This window comes from Sturnus vulgaris, chromosome 9, assembly GCF_052056855.1.
Source record: "Sturnus vulgaris isolate bStuVul1 chromosome 9, bStuVul1.hap1, whole genome shotgun sequence".
Lineage (NCBI taxonomy): Eukaryota > Metazoa > Chordata > Aves > Passeriformes > Sturnidae > Sturnus > Sturnus vulgaris.
In genome coordinates, this window is record NC_142251.1 from 30,663,527 (window position 1) to 30,688,167 (window position 24,641).

At 42.8% G+C, this 24,641-nt stretch overlaps 1 protein-coding gene across 2 annotated transcripts in view; it reads left to right on the top strand.

Annotated features, from left to right (window-relative positions):
* The first annotated feature begins 2,732 nt into the window (after positions 1-2,732).
* Positions 2,733-24,641, top strand: part of COP1 (COP1 E3 ubiquitin ligase) — a 129,178-nt gene continuing 107,269 nt past the window's right edge. The window contains exons 1-6 of one of the 2 annotated variants that reach the window (XM_014874704.2): positions 2,733-3,272; positions 9,577-9,636; positions 17,816-17,913; positions 19,227-19,303; positions 21,610-21,729; positions 23,741-23,809. In XM_014874704.2, the coding sequence (XP_014730190.1) occupies positions 2,956-3,272; positions 9,577-9,636; positions 17,816-17,913; positions 19,227-19,303; positions 21,610-21,729; positions 23,741-23,809 (741 nt within the window). In that variant the 5' untranslated portion in view covers positions 2,733-2,955. The remainder of the gene's footprint in view (positions 3,273-9,576; positions 9,637-17,815; positions 17,914-19,226; positions 19,304-21,609; positions 21,730-23,740; positions 23,810-24,641) is intronic. The other variant, XM_014874707.2, reaches the window with a different exon arrangement.

Sequence of the window (24,641 nt, forward strand, 5' to 3'; positions counted from 1 at the left end):
CTGAAAGAGAGGTCTAAATAACAGCAATTCTCTTTTGCTTCCACTGAAAACAATGGGAATCACTACATTTCAATGACTTTATGGAGCTAGTTTTGAGACCTGCTAATCAGAAAGCCATTTACAGAAAGCAGGGGAACGCAATGGCTAAAGAAACAAAAATCCAAACCCAAAAGAAAACACCAAAAAGAGGCCCCAGAACTATATTAAAAGTATTTTCAGTAACAGCAATAATGAGTTAAATCCTAGGAGTGACTCTAATGGCAGATGTCACCTTGAAAAGGTGAGACTACTAATCTGGATCTCACAGGGACTCTGCCTTTGAATTTCCTGGCTTGAATCAAATTTCTCAGAGACATTTTGGGTTTTGCTGACTGCCTTGGCCATTTTTCATAACGTGAGGGGTAAACATACAGAGGCAAATATCCAACGGTATTCCAGCACATCTGAGAAGGGAGATCAGAAGGGGCACTCCACAGCTCCACCCATTCAGCTGCATCTCCAGGGTAAATCCAGAGCTGTGTTTTGCCATGCTGCCTTTGGGACACTTGTCATCCAGCATCCCTGCCAGCCTGCTGCATGCCTGGGAGGTCTCCTGACCAATACTGCCTCCCTGAAGCACCTTTTTTTTTTTTCTCAGACCAGTTTTACCAGCTCCCATACTGGTTTTACGGCTCACTCTGCTGTCCCTACTGGGAGGAGCGCTGCAGTGCCGATCTTTTGGGGCGTTTTCTCATAACTGGGTTTAGGATTACTCTCCTCAGGGAATGCCCTAGTGTTTCACCAACTGCCTCCTCAACTCTAGACAAGTAAAGCTGACTGCGGACAATACAGTTACTCAATGCAAAGGAGGGAATATATTTCCATAGGTTGTTGAAAGAGAAGTGAAAAGCAACAGCAGGTATCTCTCCACAATACTTCTGGCCAAGCCAAGGAGTTGACAAGTGTGTGTTTCATGTATTTTTCACTTTGGCTTGCAAAAGGCTAGATCTGGGAGCAACATTTCTCATAACACCCAAAACATCTTTGGGGCATCCTTTATCAACACACTACTAATTAACTTGTGCAGAAACTGGTCTGTCCTTGCTCTGTAAAACTCAGGCCTGCTGTTGGGAAACAGGAACCCAACAGGCTGTGGTCCTCACCATTGGGATTCTCACCCACCCAGGCATCAGAGAGCTGGCTCAAACCTGGAAAAAGCTGTTCACTCATCACCAGACATCTTTCACAGAATCACAGAATCATTCAGGATAGACGATACCTCCAAGATCATCGAGTACAACCTGTGACTGATCACCACCTTGTCACCCAGACTAGAGCACTGAGTGCCATGTCCAGCCATTTCTGGAACAGTTCCAGGGATGGTGACTCCACCACCTCCCTGGGCAGCCTGTTCTAATGCTTAACAACCTTTGTCATGAAGAAATTCTTCCTAATGTCTAACCTGAACCTCCTCTGGACTGGTTGAAGACATTTCTTCTTTTCCTGTCACTTGTTACCTGAGAGCAGAGCGTGATCCCCATCTAGTTACAACCTCCTGTCAGGGAATATTAGAGTGATAAAGTCCCCCCTGATCTTCCTTCTCTTCAGCATGAGCTCCCACAGCTCCCTCAGCTGCTCCTCAGAGGACTTGTCCTCCAGCCCCTTTCCCAGCTCTGTTGCCCTTCTCTGGAGCCACTCCAGCCCCTCAAAGTCTTTCTTGCAGTGAGAGGCCCAGAACTGGACACAGCACTTGAGGTGTGGCTGCTGTCAACCAGCATCCTCAGGTCCTCCTCCACTAGGCCTCCAGTCTGTCACATTGCCTGGGGTTGTTGTGATCCAAGTGCAGGACCAGACACTTGTTGAACCTCACACAATTAGCCTCTGTCCATGGACCCATTTCTTTGTGTGGGGCTGGATGACACAGGATAAAGCTCAGCATGCTTAGAGCTGCCTTTTGGGGTACATATCTAAGGTATAACTGCAGGTGAAAAATATCCTGCCCTTCATGGGATCTCTCTGTGGTCCTGGGGGCTCAGGGTCTTCTGAGTGACAGCCTGGTACATTTCCCTCTGAGGCCTGGCTGCCTTCTCCTCAGTGCTCTGAGGGAGATCACAGAATCACAGACTCAATTAGGTTGGAAAAGACCCATGAGGTCATCGAGTCCAACCTATGACCCAACAGCACCTTGTCAACCAGACCATGGCACGGAGTACCACGTACCACTTGCAGTCTTTCTTTACACACCTCCAGGGGCAGTGACTCTATCGTCTCCCTGGGCAGCCCATTTCAATACATAATCATCCTTTATCGTGAAAAAATTCCTCCCTACGGTGCAGTTTGAGACTACCTCCTTTTGTCCTATCGCTGGTTTCCTAGGAGATTTCCACCCTGGCCACAACCTCTTGTCGTAGAGAGCGAGAAGGTCCCCCTGAGCCTTCTTTTCTCCAGGCTGAGCCCTCCCAGCTCCCTCAGCTGTTCCTCAGGAGACTTGTGCTTCAGGATTGTGCACCACTAGATGTGGTGTCAGAGGGAGCGGCTTCAGGCGGGGCTAGAAGCTCCTAGCCTACACCCCTCGCCCAGCCAGAAGGCTCCGACTCGGCTGCCGAGCCCCCGGCCGCAGCTGTGTAAAGAAAATCCCAACCCCCAGCGGCCTCAACTGCTGACGGTGCGTGAGGGGAAGGCAAGATGGCCCCGCCCCGCCCCGCCCCTCAGGGCGCGGCACCGCCCCGCGCACGCGCGCCCGCGCTGTCCGCCTGTCAATAAAGCTTGAACAAGCGCCGCGCCGGGGCCGCCGTTTTGGTTGTTTTTTTTTTTTGGTTTTTTTACTGTACGGGATTTTTTTCATTTTTCTTTCTTTTTTTTTTTTTTTTTTCCTTCCCTCTCCCTTTTTTTTTTTCCTTTGAAGGAACTTTATTTTTCCCCCGCGCGTACGGGGATGTGCTGAGGCCGCTGTGCCTGGCCCGGCCCGGCCTCGGCATGTCGGGCAGCCGCCCGCCGCACCCCGCCGTGCCACCCGCCGCCACACCAGCCTCTTCTTCCTCATCGTCCTCCTCCTCCTCGGCGGCCATGGCCCCCGGCTCGTCCTCCTCGGGCGGCGCAGCGGCGCGGCCCGTGCTGTTGGCGGCCGCCGTGTCTGGGTCGGGCGCGGGGCTGGCCCGCTTGGCGGCGGGGGCGGCGCGGCCCGGCGGCTCCTCCGCGGCGCCGGGGGGCGGCGGCAGGAAGAGGCCGCTGCTCACCCCGCTCTGCAACGGGCTTATTAACTCCTACGAGGACAAAAGCAACGACTTCGTGTGGTGAGCGTGATATGTCGCGATATGTCGCTGGGGGAAGCCAGGGCGCCGCCATGCCGTAGGGAAGCTTGGAGAGTGTGGAATAGCGGCGGGAGGAGGGAGCAGCCGGCAGCTCCTCCTGGCGCTGGAATGGCTGCTGCCCTCCGGGGATTGTGGCTTTGGGGTTTTCCCTCTTTTGTGCCTCTGTCAGAAATAGTGTGGCCAGCAGGATTGGGGAAGTGATTGTCCCTCTCTACTGGGCTCTGGTGAGGCCACACCTCCAGTCCTGTGTCCAGTTCTGGGCCTCTCAGTTCAGGAAGGATATGGAGATGTTAGGGCGGGCCCAGAAAAGGGCAGGGGCTGGAGCTAGGGAGGGAGCACTAGCTGAGGGAGCTGAGAGGGGTAGCCTAGGGAGGAGAAACGGCTCTGGGGGGCTTTATCACTTCCTAGAACTTAGTGAAAGGATGTTGCAGCCAGGTGAGGATCAGATTCTTCTTTCTGATAGGTAGCAACAGGACAAGTGGGCACAGCCTTAAGCTGCGCTGGAGGAGGTTTAGGTTGGATGTTAGGAAGAATTTCTTCCCGGAAAGGTTGATTATATATTGAAATGGGCTACCCAGGGAGGTGGTGGAGTCACTATCCCTGGAGCTATTCAGGGAACAACTGGTCATAGCACTCAATGCTGTGGTCTAGTTGGCATAGTGGTGTCGGTTGTACTTGATAATCTCAGAGGTCTTTTCCAATGTAACTGATTCTCTCATTTTGTCTGCTTTTGGCCCTGTGTAGCAGCATTGTCTCTATCCTCTCTATTTTTAAGCAAAATCAGGTTATACCTGGCAGGTTCATCCTTGAGTGCACCCAAGTTGTTGGAAAGGCCCTGCAGCACGAGATGTTTCCTCACAGCATTCTGACAACACAGTAACTGCCTTGTTTTCCTGGACAATGTGACCTCGAGTGGTCTGGAGCCCTCTGATCTTTGGAAGAGGATTCAGCAAAGGATTAAGTGCCCCTCTGGATGGGACTCCAAGGAGCCTCATGATGGTTGTTAGCTCCAGCAAAGCTGGTTTGGTTTGCCCGTGTTGCTGGGACAGGTCTAGTTTGAAACAGCAGTAAGTTTTGTGTCAGGCAGGCACTTAAAACCAGATTAGTAGGGAATTTCTTCTGTGATGGTTTAAACATTCTTCAGATGTTGCTTTTCTAGCATCTGGCTAAGAGCTGTAGCTCATAGCTGGGAATCACCTTTCAACATAATTGGTAAACTAAGGCCCATGGTTTGAGAACTGTTGATAATTCTGGAAATCACCGTTCCACATAATTGGTGAACTAAGGCCCATGGTGTGAGAACTGTTGGTAATTTGCAGTTTTGAAGAGAACCCCTTGCTGGTGGGTTTCAAACCTCCCAATATAAGAAGCAGGTTTGATTTTTGTAGCTGGCTGGATGCACTAACATGTGTGAACAGGAGGTAAAATTACATGTCTGTATCTGAGAAAGGCAAACAGGAAAGAGGTAGTGGGAAAAAGATCAAGTTGTAGGAAAGTCATGTATGGAAAGGAAATAGTAAAAAAAGATAAGTAGGCCACAGCTTCCAAGATAATTTTGAAAGCTCTGACTTACAGGTGATGGCTGCATGTGAGGCATTTTTCACAGGACAGATACTGTCTCAAAGCCTAGGCTTAACTTTACAGCTTGCTTAGTGTTTTGCAGAGTTGATAGGAAATACCTTTGCTACTGAAGTGAAAACTTGAAGCTGCTAAGAAGTTAGTGTCAGAAAAACCAGTAAGTAACTCTTGTTAGGAATAAGTAATAGTCAAAAATTACTGCTTAGTACTGTAGTTAGTAGTTTGTTCAGTAGCAGAATGGGGATGAGATGACTCCTATCATCAGCTGATGCCCTGCTCTGGGTCTAGGCCATGTTAGGTGGATTTAAGAGCTCTTGGCGTGAGCTCAGTTGCTCACAGGTCTTCTGGTCATGGGGTATGAACACAATTACAAATGCTCATTCTCCTCTGTTCCCTTTACTCTTACACTCTGGCAGCAGTGTTCTGCCAGCATGGCTCCCTGCCCTTTCTAGTCAGCTCTTATTTCCTATTTTGTTGTCTATTGTACAAATGAATGGTTTGGAAAGGAAATTACACCCATAACCAATTTGTAGGCTTGAAGTATTTTTAGATGGTTCAGAAAGCTGGGGTTCTTGCTTTTTTTCTGCAGGTAAGTACTGTGCATGCTTCAAGGAGAACATGTGATTAGCTGCTTTCTCCTCATTGAGAAGCACTACTGACTGAACAAGTGAGAGGAAAGAAACCAGTAGTACTCAGGGCAAAATGTCTTTTCTTAGTATTTACAAGAGCTGCATTGAGCATATTGTAGTGTGGGTCAGAAGCTTTAAGAGCAGGCAATGATTATAGTTAACTTGGGATTTTTCACTGCTGTATATTTCTGTGGGCTGAAGGGTTTGTTCTTACAGTATCAGTCTTTTTTTTTTTTTTTTTTTTTTTTTTTTGAGTTAGCAATACAGTTATGTTGAAATAGACCAAACTGGGCAGCTCTGGAATTTTGAGCAAGGTCCAAGAAGGCGTGTGTTAGTTTAAATAATTGATTTAAACAAGGTTTACATATCAGTCTGAGAAACAGAAGTCTCCCCCTGTGCCCTTTTTGCCTTTGTAAGGACAATTCAATTCAAGATGCTGCCAGCTGCAGAGAACGCTTAATAATTTTTCTGATCGTGAGCTGTGAGTTGCTGTTAGCCACAGATGTAGACTCAGTGGCAGATTATGCCTGTACCAGATGGAAGGTGAGGAAGAGTAAAGAAGTTTGGGTCAGTTTTGAACACCAAGGTGCAAGTGGAAATTCCCTCAATAGTGTTAATATGTGCGACCTCCTTGCCTATTTTCTGAAAGCACTGTCTCAAGTGAGGCAGAGGCACTAGAGTAAACATTGTCATGTGTTGCTACTTTCGGTTGCGAAATGTTTAGCAAGTGTGTGCTCAGGGGTTTGCAAGTGTCTCCTGTTTGAGATGAATGTCAGCTTCTGCCTGGAAGTGTGTAACTCCAGTTAGGACTGCAAATATGTCTGACTTAGTGGACAACTTTATTATAAAGGGGAAAACTTTTTGTTTCTCTTAGTGTGGGATGCAGAATATAAAGGTATTTTTGTGCTGCTCCTCTAGCCATGTGTCTTTCCACTTGCCTGGAGAGTGTCTGAAAGAGACTTCTCTAATCAGATGATTTTCTCCTGCTCAGCAATGTAATTGCTTAGTTTTCCCAGGACTTGTATTAGCCCTCCCAATTAGTGGTTGACTAAACCTCTTTAAAACCAGTTACTATCTGCTTTGCTCCCTGGATGGAGTGGATCTTACCTGTCTCTTCAGTGACTGCTTCATATCCATGGGAAGGACAGAGCCTGCAGCAAGTCCTGGTCTCTGATTAGACCAGAGAGGAGCTGAATAGGAGGCAGGCACTATAATGTATCTTGTTTGATGTTTAAATGTCATAGTGACCACTTCAGCCAGGTGTTTGTGTAGCAGCAGAGTGACATTAGCACTCTTGAGAGGTGCCTGGAAAGCAACTGGTGAAACTTAGAGGCATGAACTTGATTAAAATGGATGTTTAAAATGTTTGAGGTCTGCTCTGCAGAGAAAGAATGGTAAATCTTTGCAGTGGTGGAGTAAAAATTAGTGTTTATCAGATACTGATGCCTTATTTCCTAGAGATCAGTGATGCTTTTGACTTGCTGAAGTTATTTGCATCCTTTTAACCTGACTCTGCTGCTTAAGACAAGTAGAAAATAAGCTACCTCATGCACAGAAGCCTTGATTTCACCATACTTCTGCTTCCCTGTTTCAGTGTATGCTACTAACTGTGGTATGTCTCAAATCTTCATCACTCCACTTCTTTCTTAACTTTCCCTTTGTGTTAGATTAGCTTCAAACAACTATTGCATAGCAACTTTCATGTGTTGCAGTCAGCTTGGCTTCAGTAAGTATTAAAATATTTCAGTCTTGTTTCTACTTGTAAATCAGGGAGCGTTTTGGGGGAAACATTCTCTATGGAAACTTCAGTATCATTAATTCAGTACTCTTATACTGAATAGCTATATTTGTTGGCTCTGATTACTTTTTTCCAACTATTTTGACTCTGTCACTTCTCTAATCAGACTTCCATGAAGGAGTAGTTTGGGAGCAGTAATCTCGTGTCACTGGTATATTAAGAGGTAATCTTCCTATTTTAGCTCTAATTTGTGATATCCTGCACACAGTGGAGTATTACAGCCTTGTTGATGGCTGCAGGGCATTCGGACATCACCTCTGGCCCTGTGTCGATTGACAGTTTCTAGGATGACACATAGAGCATATACTTCAGTTATACGGAGTGACTAGAAGAAGGTGAAGAAGTTAAACCGTTCATCATCAGTGTTAGTTGAGAGAAGCAACCCACAGATTCTCCTCTAACCCTAAGTCTTTGGCTTCCTCTTTTAAAGTCCAGCTAACAGAATTCAGAGATGCCTTATTCTCCTGCTAATAATCCACCCGTGCTGGCTGAGTTTGCTCATAATTTATTGTGACTCAACAGTGCCTTGAAACTAAAATAGCTTGAAAAAAGTGACTTGGACTCCTGAAGTTGATGCTACTCAAGACAAGTGTAGAAAAATGTATGTCAGGGTAGAAGAGGGACAGGTGTGTATTAATTATTTTTGAGGCGTCTTTTGAGACGACTTAGTTGGTTCAGAGAGTAGCACTCTGGTTTGATTCATTTGACTTTACGTTGTGTTTATACAGGCGATTTAGTGGAATATTTAATACAACCTGGCTTGTATGTTAGGCTGGACTAACCTTTCATGACAGCCGTGTTTTCCAGTATGGTGAGTCAGAGCAGGGGCTTGCATTAGCAGGGGCCACAGCTTCACCTCTATGTGCTTAAAAAGTATTTAAGGGGTGTTTCCTCCCCCCTGTTTTTAAGATTTGTTTTCTAATGGGGTAACAAACGTTAGTATACTCTAAAATAGATTACAGAATGGAGGAATGCCTTCTGTGGAGGCTCCTCTCCCCTGCTCAGACAAGCATTGCTTTTTTCTGGGTTTTGGATGCAAAAAAGATTCCTGCTTTGCAGAAGATGTTAACAGTTTATTAACAGCTCATTCGGTGAGAGCTGTCTTGTTGGTAGAAGGTGGGAGGAGGCTGTTTCTGAAGAAAGCAAGTGCTGGTGAAAGCCTCTGAGAACTGAGATTGGTGTGGATTTGAGGGAGTGAGAGGAGACCGTTTGGATCTCTGTAAGGCATTGAAAACAAGGTGAAGCTTGTGACACAGCTGGTCCGTGTGTTCTGATGAATTATGATGTTGCTGCCCATGGCATCTTGCTGGATAGCTGGCCAAGACCTGGAGATGAGTATGTATCTGAGCTGTACCTGAGCAAATCTCACCAGTTATCAGAGAGCAGCCGTAGGAGTCACTGGAACTATGGTGGATTTTCTTTCATTTGGGTTTCGTTTTCCTTTCAAACATGTCACAGAGACTTGATGAGCCAGATTTCTTGCACTACCAGTCTCATTGGATTTCTGTCTTTTGTTGTGCTCGGGTTCCTGTGGAGCACTACTTGCTTGTGCATCCTTTAGATCTCTGCCTGCTTCTTGGTGATCCTTTGCAGAGAGCTGGCTGTGCTCTGGTCACTAACTAGTTATTCTACCTTTCCCATCTTTGGCTTTGTATTACCTGCTGCCTGTTGATTTCATCCTGTTCTCCTGCAGCCTCGACCCTGGCAGTGCTCTGCAGGCACACCCCCTCTTTTTCACCTTCTCCACCCACTTATTAGTCCTTGTTCTTATGACATGATTACTATTTCTAATCTGCTCTGCCTCTTTGTGCCACTTTTAAAAATTATAGATAGCTATTGGTTGAAAAAAAAAAAAAGAGAAGAAACTTGTTTTGGTATAATTTATAAATGCATTGTCTATTAATGTAAAAAAAATCTGAGTGTTTTATATTTTGTTTGAAACCTAGAACAGAGAGTTAGAAGGCTCTTCTGCAGCATTGCTTGTTGAAGACTCTCTGGCTTTGTTTGGGTTGTCTCCTGGTGTTACAAGCTTAGGAGTGAACACTTACTGGTTTCTAATTGTAGCAAACTGCAGTATCATTCAGAGTTCAAAGAACTGTTGATTGCCCTTTTGATCTTTACACTGCTTGGTTGCTAATGCACTAGTGTGTCTTTTCATTTTACATATAGGAGATTATTACCTAACCATAATTATGTGGTTGCTTTGAATTAATAATACTTTTCTTCATATTTTAACATAAAAAAAGACATCTTTCTGATTTTTGTTTTTCTTTGTTTTCAGCCCCATCTGTTTTGACATGATTGAAGAAGCGTACATGACGAAATGTGGACACAGCTTCTGGTAATATTTGGTTGCTTGTGTTGCTTAAAATGTCCATCTCTTACAGCATGTGCAGACAGGTGTTGCTGTGATTCCCTTTCATTCTGAGTCATTTATTTGGTGTCCCTACACCAAAGAAAGAGGTCAAAATAAAATTTTAAAAGATGGATACCTGTTAGATTTAAAAAAAAAAAATTTCCAAGTGTCTTAACCAAATAGTGCTGTTCCACCATATTTCCTCTGTAAAGAAATAAAATGTTCATAAACTGCTGGTAACACCCAGCATCCAGAGTCAGAACAGTTTAATTTACCTCTGTTGGCATCACCTCTGTAGAGGTATTGGGAGCAATGTTGGCAGTTCCTCCTTGCCTTTGTGCAAGACTGTGCACAGTTTGAAGTGGCTTATACATTGTGTATTGCAATTATTTTAAACCTTGTAAGAGAGGATATGCCTTGGGTTTTCCTGTTGTGTTGAATTGGCCTGGCCTCACTTCCTTTTCAGTGTGTTATCTCTGGCTGTCATGAGGAGCAAATGTTTCATGGAGAAGTGCAAGAACCCGCTAAGGGCATTTCTGGAACCACTTGCTGCTTCTCATCTTCTCTAGGAGTTGGTATAAATGTTGAACAATGATGTCTTATAGTGCCCTGTCTATGTTATACTCCTATGGTGTCTGCTAATTAGATATAAACTTAGTAAGAAGGGATATTATAGTAGTATCAAGTACTTTCTCAAGCAGCAGATTCAGGTAATTTTCAGAAGAGTTTTGGCTTGCAACAGGTAAGATAACAGCTGATTTTGTGCCCCCTGTGGTAACACTTTATCTCTGTGACCTGTAACTTCTTAGAGGTCCAAGATGAATGTCTTGGGGTGACTTTATGATCCTTGTATCCCCAGTTGTTGGTTCTGTCGGTGTTAAATATTGAATTCTGCAGCTTTAAGACTGATTCCAAGAGTAAAGGGGGAGAGAAGTGGTGCAGAGGTTGTTATCAGGGACTGCACTTGCTCCCCCACATCCTTCACACAGACTGTGCAGGGGCAGTAGGAGAGAGCTCTGCTCTTGGTTAGCTTCTGGCTAGCTAAGGCAGAGAAGCTCCCTGGACTGTGTTTTTTTTTTTTTCCTTTTTCTTGGAATTGTTTGAATCTTCTCTGGACTGAAAACCCAGAGGAGCACCAGGAGTTTGCACCTGTGGCCCACCAGGGCCTGGCCTGGGCTGCGGCATTTCCCAGTGCCGGAGGGACTGAGAGCAACTGAGTGAGCCGGACTGCAGCCCACAAAAGGGACTCTGCTGAATCTGTCATCTCTTCGGAGTGGCGAGAAGTTTTGCTGTTTAGTATTGTTCATTTCTATGCTAGGAAGCGCTTTGCCTGTTAAATGAAAATTTTTTTTGACTTCTCTCAGAAGAAAAAATTTCCCTGAGCCAGTTGAGGGGAAGGACTGCTTGAATCTGTTTCCTAGAGAGACTCCATTCAGAGGTTTTCTCCCAAATTTGCCCTAAACCAGGACAAATACATAATTGGCGCCCAATGCGTGGTTCAAGAAAGTGGGGAAAAAACCTGTCCTGATTGCATTTTGGTTGTACTTAGTCTGTATTGGGGTAAAGTGGTCAGTAGCCATGTTGCTTGTATTCATAATGCCTCTCAGGATGGAGGCCTTCATGTGTTTCTGGTCCCTAGGCTTTTTTAATGTTTTAATACCTTTTTGGTCCCTAGCCTTATTTTCTTATCCAGAGATAGCTCCAGTAGTGTTCCTAACATGTAGTTTCTACAGTACAGGGGCACGGATTAGAATAACTATTGTGCTGGGCTCAGTTATAATGATTTATAGAAAGTTTATAAAGGTACTGGAGTTTGTTCCAGGTATGTATGGTTTATAGTTTCTTCATCCTACCCTGCATCCCAGTTCCAGTAGCATGTTTTGGGGGTTTATTAATAATTGCACCCAGTTTGTTAGAGGAAGAGCCAGTGATAAGGCTTTTCAGCCTTTCCTTTCCTTCTCCCTTGAATTTAAGTAATTTTTTTGAGAATGTTCAGTTTCCCTTGAATGTCAAGGATACCACCTTTCATCTGGTAAGCTTCCTCTATACAGTCTGTAGCCTCTCTAGAATGAGAGCTGAGATGTCCAGAGGAGCTGATGAGGCCCCTCACCTAGGAGTGGGCCTAGATGTGGAAAATTGTGTGGTGTGGGGAATGGGGAAGAATGGGCTGAACTCTGAAGGAATTTTCTGATCCCCCAGCCTGGGAATTTTCAGGTGAACAAATTCAGACGAGGTGGGGAAATACCTGGAAGAGAAGTGCCATCGTGGTCCTAATGAGAAAAAGCTCACTGCAATAAGCTGGGCCCTGGCATATGCTTATACTGCTAGATACTGTAGGGCAGCAGAGGCCGGGGGCAGGGAGATAAATCAGCCAACACCCTAGTTACTCAGGTTGTAGATAAACTAGACAGTGAGCGTAAGCCAGTAGCTAAACCAAACAGTGAGCCTAAGCCCCTGGCAGTTGCTACAAGAAAGAAGTATGCAAGCAAAACTGATTGGCCAGTGGACGATGATGATCAGAGGAAAGGATCCTCAAAGCGAGCTCCTGATAAAAAATCAGAAGTCAGAGCAACTGATGCGAGATCAGAAATCAATACTGAGTCCTTTTCCCTGAAAGACCTTCATAGCCTAAAAAAAGATTACACCCAATGAATCGATAATTAGTTCATAGTCGGTCTTTAGGACAGTGCAGACGAGACTATAATTCTGGATAGTACTAAAACAAGGTGTTTGGGATCCCTGTCACATGATCCAGTTATCGACCAAGGAATGATGAGGGGGGGACTAACCCTCACAGTATTTGGGTATACATCCTGGGAAGTGTAGCACAAAGATCTGTGTGCAGACAATCTCTATATGCAGTAAACCCAATAGTAGACCTTAGAACAAGGGGCTCAATGCTTGAGAGAAATAGCATGGCAGAGATTGTCTTTTCAAATAACCTAGCAACTAAGAATCCAGATTTGGTACCGTGTACATCTGTGATGTGACAAAAACTTGTATGACTTGAGCCACAAGAATACGCTCCTGCTCTAGCAATAATGAAGCAGAATGAGAGGGAGAAGACCGTGCTTGATATGGCGAAGAAGCTCCGAGCATATGCAGATGCTGTGCACGGCCCAACACATGCCAAAATCACAGCAGTGGAAACACGTCTGCAGAAATTAAAAGATAAAATAGAATCACAAGAAATTCAGGGAGGAGACTCAAGAGGACCTTCTCCAAATCTCAGCAGTACAGATGAAAAGTTCTGGCCCCAAACATAAACATTCCCCAGATGAGGAGAGAAGATACATCCCACGAGCTGAGCTGTGGTTTGTCCTGTGAGATTGTGGAGAAAACATGAAGAAGTAGGATGGAAAATCTACTGTTGCTCTAGCAAAACAGGCGCTTGAATTGCAGGACAGCGAGATGCAGAGAGGAAGTTCCACCAAGAAGGGAGCAGCTCTAGTAGCCTGTAGCCAAACTGCATGGTATGATGATGACGACGACATGTCCAGTCCCCTTGAAGAAACCTCCAAAACATACGCTCAGGGAAAGAAGAATAACTAGACTTAGAGGGGCCCTGCCTCTAGCCAGGTAGAGGCTGGGGAAATCCATGTTTTTTGGACTGTGTGGATTTGTTGGCCTGGCACATCTGAACCACAAAAATAAGAGGCCTTGGTTGACACTGGTTTGCAATGCACACTAATCCCATCAAGACACGTGGGGACAGAATCTGTTTCTGTTGCTGGTGTGACAGGGAGATCACAAGATTTTACTTCGGTAAAAGCTGAGGTGAGCCTGACTAGAAATGAGTGGAAGAAACATCCTATTGTGACTGGTCCGGAGGCCCCACATATTTTGGTCATAGACTTCCTCCTAAATAGGTATTTCAAAGAACCAGAGGGAACTCAAGTGAGCTTTTGGAATAGCTGCTGTAGAGGCAGAGGGTATTAAGCAATTGAACACGTTGCCTGGACTGTCAGAGAACCCATCTGCAGTGAGACTCCTGAAAGTAGAAGAGCAACAGATTCGAATTGCCACGTTGACGGTGCAGTGCCAGCAGTACAGAACAACGTGAGATGCTGTGATCCCCATCCACAAGATGATCTGTGAGCTGGAGAGCCAAGGGGTGGTTAATAAGGCCCAGTCACCCTTCAACAGCCCCATCTGGCCTGTGTGCAAGTCTAACGGAAAATAGAAATTGACTGTAGACTATCCTGCCTTGAATGAAGTAACTTCTCTGCTCAGCACTGCTGTGCTGGACATGCTGGAATTCCAGTACGAGCTGGAGTCCAAAGCAGCAAAGTAGTATATCACTACTGACATTGCCAATACCTTTTTTTTCTCCATTCCTCTGGCAGCAGAGTGCGGGCCTGAGTTTGCTTTCACCTGGAAGGATGTGCACTACACCTGGAACCTGCCTCAGGGATGGAAACACAGTCCCACCATCTGCTGTGGACTGATCCAGGCTGCACTGGAAAAAGGTGAAGCTCCAGAACATTTGTAGTACATTGATAATACCATTGTGTAAGGGAACACAGCAGCAGAAATAATTTAAAAAAGAAAGAAAATCATACAGATTCTCCTGAAAGGTAGTTTTGCCACCAAAAAAAGCAAAGTCACAGGACCTGCCTGGAAGATACAGTTCCTGAGAGTAAAATGGCAAGATGGAAGGCTTCAGATTCCCACTGAGGTCATCAGTAAGATGACTGCAGATGTCTCCACCAACCAGCAAGAAGGAAACACAAGCTTTCCTAAGTGCCATAGGCTTTTGGAGAATGCACATTGCTGAGTACAGTCATATTATAAACCCTCTCTACCTGGTTACCTGCAAGAAGAATGATTTCCACTGGGGCCCTGAGCAGCAGCAAGCCTTCTCCCAGATCAAGCAGGAGATCACTCATGCAGTAGCCCTTGGCCCAGTCAGGACAGGACCAAATATGAACAATGTGCTCTGCTCTACTGCCAGGAGCCATGGTCTGTCCCCGAGCCTTTAGCAAAAGGTGCCTGGGGGGACTCAAGGTCAGCCATTGGAATTTTAGAGTCAAAGTTACAGAGAGTCTGAAGCCAGCTACACTCCCACAGAGAAGAAAATCTTAGCTGCCTATAAAGGAGTTCAAGCTGTCTCATAAGTGGTCAGCACTGAAACAGAACTCCTCTTAGTACCCTGACTACTGGTGCTGGAGTGAATGTTCAAAGTGAAAGTTCCCTCTACCCACCATGCCACCAATGCCACATGAAGCAAATGGATTGCCCTCATCATGCAGCATGCCTGTATTGGAAAACTAAATCGCCCTAGAATTTTAGAAATAATTACAAATTGGCCTGAAGGTGAAAACTTTGGTCTCACTGGTGAAGAAGAACAAGAATAAGTAGCACATGCTGAAAAAGCCCTGCCATACAACCAACTACCAACAGATGAAACACACTACACACTTTTTACTGATGGTTCTTGCCACATTATAGAGATGAACCAGAAGTGGAAAGCAGCTGTATGGAGTCCCACATGGCAGGTCACAAAAGCTACTAAAAGAGAAGATGGATTGAGTCAACTTGCTGAACTCAAAGCCGTTCAGCTGGCCCTGGACATTGCCAGAAGAAAGAAGTGGCCAAAGCTCTACCTCTGTACTAATTCATGGATGGTAGCCAATGCTCTGTGGAGTTGGCTAGAAGCATGGAAAAAAGCTAGCTGGCAATGTAAGGGAAAACTAATCTGGGCTGCTGATGAGTGGAAAGACATTGCCACTCGAGTAAAGAAGCTGCCTGTAAAAGTCTGTCATGTAAATGCCCATGTCCCCAAGAGTCGAGCTAATGAGGAGCACCAAAACAACAAGCAAGTAGATCAGGCTGCACAAATAAAGATGTCAAAGATAAACTTAGATTAACAACGCAAAGGAGAGTTGTTCCTGGCTCGATGGGCCCAGGATGCCTCAGGTCATCAGGGCAGAGACGTCACCTATAAGTAAGCACAAGACTGAGGGGTGGATCTAACCATGGACAGTATTTCTCAAGTTATCCATGACTGTGAGACGTGCGCTGCCATCAAGCAGGCCAAGCAGGTGAAGCCCCTCTGGTGGGGGGGGGTGTGGTCTAAATATAAGTATGGAGAGGCCTGGCAGATTGACTACATCACACTGCCCCAGGCACATCAAGGTAAGCGCTATGTACTGACCATGGTGGAAGCCACCACTGGATGGTTGGAGACCTACCCTATGCCTCATGCCACTGCCCGGAACACCATCCTGGGCCTTGAAAAACAAGTTCTTTGAGGCATGGTACCCCTGAAAAAATTGAATCAGACAATGAGACACATTTCAAGAACAGCCTTATCAACACCTGGGCTAGGAAGCATAGAGTTGAGTGGGTGTACCATAACCCATACCATGCACCAGCTGCAGGCAAAGTAGAGAAGTACAATGGACTGTTAAAAACCACCTTGAAAGCATGGAGTGGAGGATCTTTCAAGAATTAGGAACAGCGTCTAGCAAAAGCCATCTGGTTAGTTGACACCCGAGGCTCCACCAACTAAGCTGGCCCTGCCAAGTCTGAGTCCTTGCATATAGTAGGTCTAGACAAAGTCCCAGTAGTGCATGTCAAAGGTTTGTTAGGAAAGACAGTTTAGATCAATTCTGCCTGAAATACAGACAAACCTATTCATAGGATTGTCTTTGCTCAGAGACTTAAGTTGCACATAGTAGGTAATGCAGAAAGATGAAACAACACAATGTGTACCTCAAAGAAATTGCTTGTTAAGTAAGAACTGTATGTAAATATTACTATTGAATGTCATTATCATTGACTGTATATAGCTGTATACTATATATATAATGTATGTGTTTATAGAATGAGAATATATTAGATATGGTAATAAGCTGACTATATGGGGATAAGGAGTAGAATGTCTAGGGGTGACTTTATGATCCTTGTATCCCCAGTTGTTGGTTCTGTCGGTGTTAAATATTGAATTCTGCAGCTTTAAGACTGATTCCAAGAGTAAAGGGGGAGAGAAGTGGTGCAGAGGTTGTTATCAGGGACTGCACTTGCTCCCCCACATCCTTCACACAGACTGTGCAGGGGCAGCAGGAGAGAGCTCTGCTCTTGGTTAGCTTCTGGCTAGCTAAGGCAGAGAAGCTCCCTGGACTGTGTTTTTTTTTTTTTTTTTCCTTTTTCTTGGAATTGTTTGAATCTTCTCTGGACTGAAAACCCAGAGGAGCACCAGGAGTTTGCACCTGTGGCCCACCAGGGCCTGGCCTGGGCTGCGGCATTTCCCAGTGCCGGAGGGACTGAGAGCAACTGAGTGAGCCGGACTGCAGCCCACAAAAGGGACTCTGCTGAATCTGTCATCTCTTCGGAGTGGCGAGAAGTTTTGCTGTTTAGTATTGTTCATTTCTATGCTAGGAAGCGCTTTGCCTGTTAAATGAAAATTTTTTTTGACTTCTCTCAGAAGAAAAAATTTCCCTGAGCCAGTTGAGGGGAAGGACTGCTTGAATCTGTTTCCTAGAGAGACTCCATTCAGAGGTTTTCTCCCAAATTTGCCCTAAACCAAAACAATGAGAAACATTGAAATACTTGTATTTAAAAGAGTGGAGCAATGTTACCACCTGGTATGTCTATCAGGAGCTGACATCAAGCAGCTTCTAAATGAGATGCTTAAACCTGATGCTAAAGTGCATCTTCTCATTCCTCTGTCGCTCAATTCAAGAGTGAGCACCTCTGAAATCACTGATGGTGAGAAAAGCAGCTGTGGGGGTAAATATGAGAGGTTGGTGAAGGTGTTTCCTCTGTTCAGTTACCTAAAATGCTTTTAATGTTGATTGCTCAGTGTTTGGCTAATCTGGAGTAGTTGCTTCTGAGTAATTCAATCTATTTGCTACCTTTGCCTGGGGCAGAGGTGGGGAGCATGAATTGGTATTGTGGCTGGAGTATCCACACTGCAGTAATCCTCAGGGAAGTAAGAGTGAAGTACTTGACTTAATTTTGTAGTCCTTGCCAGAAACCTTTGCTTTCTGCTGTAGCACACTCTGAGTTCAAACACTGGAACATTTTGATTCCACTGTAGGTTCTTGGCAGTACAACTGTTAGCTGGGAACCCAACAGTGCACCTTGTCATTATTTACCTTGTGCTTATGCTTTGTTCCTTCACGTGGGCTCACTTGTTTTGTTTTTTGTTTTTGAACAGCTATAAATGTATTCACCAGAGCCTGGAGGACAATAACAGATGTCCCAAATGCAATTATGTTGTGGACAACATAGATCATCTTTATCCCAACTTCTTAGGTGAGCTTTAGTTTTGCTTGCATGAGAAGCATCTTGCTTATTAAGGAAGGCAGGCACTTGTAAATTTGTTCTGTAAATACAGTCTTCTGGATGTTGAAAACAAAATCCAAATATCAGCTCCTTGGTTGTTAATTTTATATAAAAAAGGTTAGTATAAATTGTTAATACTGCACTGCCTCCAGCAGTGCCTTAACAATGTGCTGAGTGACAGTAGTGAGATTAACTTGCTGCTGTTTCCATACTATGAAAAGCAAAGCCGTTTTTCTTACGGCTAGAGATGTGAATCTCTTTACTTTTGTTTCCTTGCACTCTTGTCTGCCTAATAATAAAGAAGATACCCTGTTTACAAAGCATGGACCCTGAAAGGGTGGAGGCTGCATTAGGTATATTGTGCTATTTTGGCTGCTGTAGTGAGGCCCATATGATGGATGTAGGTGTAAATTAGAGAGAAAAGATTCATACATATACCTATGTGCAATCCTAATTGCTTCTTAAAGATGGCGGAAATGTTGATAGATGGCAATAAAATTTAAAGGTTAGTTTTGTGGAGAAAAGATTAAAAGAAACACATTGCAGTGTGAAATACCAAATTAAAGCAAATCTTGATTTCATGTGCTGAGTTGCCCATTTAATAATAAATGTCTGAAAAGCCACAGTAGCCAAGGAGTGCTTCAGACATGGGCATCCTGATTTAGACCTAATCATGTGCTGGAGATAGTGCTGAGGCAGGTCTAGGAGTACATGTTGGACCAAAGAGTGTTTCCATACCCCTGTGTCCAGGGATTTGAGGTATGTGTTGGAGGGCGAAGAGCTTGTGTATATGTCTGTGCAAAGGCTTGAAGTTATCTTTCTCTTTGCATTCGCTAGATTGGTGTAAAATTAAATTATAGCAAAAATGTATCTTTAGAAATGCACATTATAATTCAAGGAAAAAGTTGTTCTATTTAGCTGTGCTTATTTTTATAGGCCTATAATAGAACATTATCTGATTTATATCCCTCATACTCTTTGTTATACTTTTCCCTTGGAGTTGAAAAACTTCCTCAAAGAGCCATGGGTGTTTAGGAAAAGGAACTGAATCAACTTGGAGAATGTTTAGGCTTTGTATTTGTTGATGATTTTAAAAAAAATCTTCATGTTACAAAAAACCACCAAGGAATAAATTGATAAGGAAAAAAAGTGGAGACATCTTCTACTGTTTAAATTACTGATAAACATCTTACTGTGGAATTAATAAATAAATAAAGAGGTAGATGCTTTCATACTGGTTTGGTGAACTTTAAATCCATCTCTTTGGCATGTTTGTTTTTTAGTTAATGAATTAATTCTTAAACAGAAGCAAAGATCTGAGGAGAAAAGACTCAAACTGGACCATTCAGTGAGTAGCACCGTATGTTCCAACTTTTTTATATTTATTTAATGATTCTGTGCAGCAATTGTAATTACATGACTTAACTAACAAGAGATTGACCTGTTGAGCTGATGCTTTAACTTTCTTTAAGAAGCAGTAGATCCCGTCTACCTTAACACCTGTTCTTCCCACCAGCAATATGTGTAGAGAGAAGCTGTGTTAGCATAGGCAAGGGTCCTTGGATGTATTGCATATAACCTGGGAACCTGTCCATGGAAGTACACTTGTTTAAAGGTAATAATTTTTGTTCAGTGTTGGAAATTATAGCTACAATGAGAGCAGTGAATAATTAGAAGTGCCATGGGCTTGTCTGGTCTCATGTGAGAAGCTGTGTTCTGTGAGGAAACTGGAGGAATGCTAATACCAACCACAAGAGGGAGAAAGATACGTTTGGAGTCTGGTGTTCTGGTTCACACGAAACTGCCTGGTTATCTTCTAAATTTGCTTCATGTCCCAGAATCAGAGCAGGATGTGTCCTCAGTTCATCAGAATCTCTCTACAGCACTTGTGGATGCTCTTGTACATTAAGATCAAAAAGAATAAATGGCATGAGCCAAAAAACTTTCATATTTGTCCTACTATGTCTGAATCCTTGTGTTTTGTGACACATAAATAAGATTGCAAAATATTAAAAATCATGGAGCACCTGTTTTTAAAAGCTTATATTAAAGTGGTATTAATTTAGGGGCTGTGTTGCAGAAGCCGGTGCTGTCAGTGTTTGAAAAGAGCATTCCCTAAAGATTAATTGGTTTACTCACAGTAAGTTTTTATATTTTTTATGAAATACGTGTATACCATATTTAATATTAAATATGCATAAATCAGATATGTTTTGAAGTGCACACAACTGACCCAAAGCATATACAGCAGCTTCTTGGAAATTAGTTTTGTTCTTTAGAAGCTATGCTTGTAGATGCATGTATTTTTGATAAGTACCAATAAGTGGACAGTCTACCATGACTTCATACCCAAAATAGTCTTGTGTCTTTTGGCAGCAATAAAAGTTAGACATCTATAGAAAGAGTAACGTTGCTCCTGTACCCCTTCTTTAATGTGCCTTGTATTACTTTTGGTATTGAGGGAAGTCATCCCAGATGCATTGCAGCAAATGCAGTAGTCAAGGTCTTATTAAGAAATGGTATTAAGGCATGTTTGAACATTTTAATAGTCTAGCAGTATACAGTTAATTAGTGCATTAGTCTGTTAAAATGTGTTTCAAATCCTGTTCATTCGCTTAAAAATAGTGTTATTCCAGATTGAAATGGAGTTTTTGGCTGAGTAGTTTCCAAAGGCTCTGTTGAGCACTGTATAAAAACTTGTGCATTCTATATGGATGTTACCTTTTTTTTTTTCTTAATCTAGTTAATACAAAAAGGCTATAGCCTCTGAGAAAAAAAATCTGATTGAGACTGGAGAGCATTTCTAGTTCTTGCCAATTTAAATAATATGATTTAATGTCATATCTTTCTTAGGGCAGGATTTTTAAATCCAGCTTTGTTTCTTAGATGTTCTTTAGGCATCTCAGCTGTTCTTGTTGGTTCCTGAGGCTTTTTGATGAAAGATTGTGCTAGCATTAACATATTATTCAGGTTTTCATCTGCTTGAAGATACTTTTTTTTTTTTTCTTTTTTTTATTGAGAAGAAGAAGAGGAAAGAGCCTTCAGGGAAGAATACTATAGTAGTATTTTGGTCCTCTGAGGAGTCCCCCATGGCTCCAAGCAGTTTAGATGAGATGAACCTGATGAGATCCATCTTCTTCCCAGCTTTCACATTTCCCTTACACTTAAGAGGAGTAATGTGGGAGGTGACAGTAGAAGAAATAAGCTGATGCTACCTTCTTTGATTTGAGTTTATCATGAGGATTTTACCTATTACTTGGGCTTAAAATTAAAAGGTGTTGGTGCATAAGAGTGTTTCAGATGTAATCCAACTAAGCTTGGATAAATGCGGAGGTTTTTTTTCTTCCCAAAGCAATGTGTTCTCAGAAACAGGGACACAAATCAGATAAAATTGTTCCTGTGAAGTAATTTTCTCCCAGCAGCAGCAAATACGCTTTCATGAAGCACAGATATATTCCAAATAAGATAAGAAGTTCCACAGTAGGTCAGAGGAGCCATATCCTGTACACGTGGCAGAATTGGGGATCCTGGATACATGAAAAGTTCTGCAGTTTTACAAAGGAATGAAATATTGCTGTATTGCTTTTAATATCTGTTGTTAGATGGCTTTTAAAGCCCTGGATGGCTTGAACTCACCATCTCTTCTGTATCTTGTTCTCTTTTTAGAATGGCCACAGGTGGCAGATAATTCAAGATTTGTTGGGAACTGATCAAGACAATCTTGACTTAGCCAATGTCAACCTTATGCTGGAGCTACTGGTGCAAAAGAAGAAGCAGCTGGAAGCAGTAAGAAGTTTCTCTTATTTAAATGAACTGTGTATTTGGAAGTCTTTTCTTTTGATACCTTTTTCTGGAAGAAAGATTCTATTAGTGAATTAATTGCTCAGCATTTTCTCTTGTGTTTTGGTATTTAAAAGGTTACTGTTTTGCTGACCTTTGTAGTGAAGTAACATTTCAGCTGGGATGCCCATAGCATGCTTATAATGCTGTTGCTGGCAGGGTTGTATAAACAAGCAGGGAAAGCAGAAAAGGATAAGAGAAAATGACTCACAGAACACAGAAAAGCACATGAAGTTTGCTAATTGTCTATTGTACAAGTAAATATCAGATAGTTTAGTAATAAGCATGAAGAAGTCCAGAATATAGATTAAAGAATAAACACAATGAGCATGTGAAAAGGATCACACCCTTTAGTTTCTGCTGGAACCGATAGCATCTGAATGACCACCTTTCCTGAAGGCTTTTTCATTATTTAGTGCTTGAAAGAAAAGTTCAGATGTCTTGTTTATGCAGCTTGTTTGAAGATTTATCCAATATGAGGCAAGCTGTTCCTATGATATAACTGAAATGTAGTTGGTTTAGGTTAGTTCTCTGTGTATTTGGTCATTCCATGCTGTTCATTTCAAGTGATTGTTTTCAGGTTATGAGAACCAGACCTTATAAATTAGACTGGATTATTACAGATTTTGACCCAGTGAACTTTGAGTAGGAGGGTGGATTTTGACAGTGCTTTAAAACAGGTGAGGCATAGTGGTATTGGGAATATCTTTACTTATTCACTCTTACAGAATCAATATCTACAACTTATATTTCTGATGGAAAGAAAGTAACCCCAAAATATGCTTGAGTATTAGCAGACCTATTATGTTGCCTTAATGCATGGGGACTTGTAAATATGTTTATTGTGGTTCAGTGAAGTTACGGTGGGGAAAAGGAGAATAAAACGTTTTTCTCTGTAAGCCTTTTTGTATAATTTGTGACAAAACTGAAGCAAAGAAGGCATGTGACTGAGTGCATGAGTATTTCAGAGTATAAATATCTTCTAAGGATGCTAAGCCTAAAAAGTGAAACCACACCTGACACTTCAAGAATAATTTAAAAGAATTTTTCTTGTCTAGCTTTACTTGCTTCACTTTTATTATTGTCAGATCATGAGGAGTAAGAAAATAACCTCAGAAAAGTAGGTTTTTTACATTCAATGTTTTTACTTTCCCTGTCCCCTCTGCCTTTCATGGATTTTTTTTTTTTTTTGTGCTCCTATGTCTTGATCTTTTTTGAGCGTATGTTCGCAATCCTTTAATAATAAATATTTAGATAGGTTTTGAAAGTAAGGTTTGGAATGCTGAGATATGATTAGGGGAGACTGTATTAATGCTGAATATAGGTCTTAGTTTTCTTTCTTCTTGTGGTTCTCTTTATCTTGCCCTGTCAAGTTCTTGGCCAATTTGGGTGAAAATACTATGCTAATGGCTGAGGTAAATAACGTGTAATATGAAAAATATTAGAGATGGTTTAATTTCATCAGTGACTTTATTGGCGTCTTTCACTCTGGAGAAATCTTCAGCGATGTCTTCTACGTAAGCATCAATGTAAATTTTGAGGAAGGTGGGTTTTTTCTATAAATACTTCATCCTTCATATAAATACTTCATCTTCCATGTTGATCATGAAGTGGATGCCAGTGATCTCCAGGGTAGAAGGTGAGTCTGTGAGGAACCTGTATTCCAAAATCCATTCCAGGTGCAGTACTCACAGGAAAAAGAATTTCAACTTACTAGTAAGAACTGTTACAAGGACTGTTGCCTTCACATAAAAACTTGTTGTGAACCAAACAAAACCTTAAGACCTGTGAGATAAAGTAAAACTACCACTTTAAAAACTTCCTTAAGCTATTTTTCTCTTGCTAACCTCTAAATGAAAGTAGCTTCTTTGCTGTGTGGATTTCTGTGTGTAAAATGAATATTTGTTTCACTTAATGCACATGGAAGAGTTACACTTCCTTATTTACTGTGTTACAGGAGTCTCATGCTGCCCAATTGCAGATCCTTATGGAATTTCTTAAAGTTGCCAGGAGAAACAAGCGAGAGGTAACTTGCTTTGTGCTTCAGTGGGTGAGGTGTTGTCTGCTGCTTTCTCCCAGTGCATTTCTGTTGAAGTGATGCATTAACCCTGCGTTATTTCTGCAAAGAATAACTCAAGGCATGTTGGGGGAAATCTCTGACAGAGGACACGTGGGTTTGAAGGAAAATTAATCTCTTTATGTGTGACAGCTTCAATTTTTAATAATTTGCCTTCTTGTCTCACGCCGGTGAAGCATGTGGGAATATAGAGACTCCTTGGTCTAAATGTACGTCAAGTTCTTGAAATAAGATTGTTTTCCCAACACAGAAAAAAAGCAAAGATTATGAAGGAGTGAAATTATTTTCACTACTGAGTTTTTTCCTTTAGTTTACCAAATACCATGACTAATGTGGTGGCATAAAAGAATTAACATTCTGTGCTTTTTCATTATTTGTCCTAAAATGAGTGTCTCAAGGAACATGAGAGAGTTCTATAATCACTTACACAATCTGTCATGGTTTGGGACTCTTCTTTTATAAGGTCATGCAATGTATAAACCCTAATACCACAAATAGCCCAGAAACCTGGAAAAATGATAATGAATACACCACAAGGATGAGCTCTCTTGTGATCCATGGTTTCTGAGAAAAGATGTGAAGAACAGAAGACCCAACAGTGTGACTACAAGGTCAAACTTGAAACCGTGTAAATGAGATGAGTGTAAGAAGCCTTGTCCAGCATGGATTGAGTGTCTGGTTATGGAGTCATTCCAAAATGAGTCTGGAGTCTGTCCACCAACAGATATCCATGGCCAAAACCAACAAGGGTTGTGAAAAATCCAAAGAAGGGCAAGAGAGA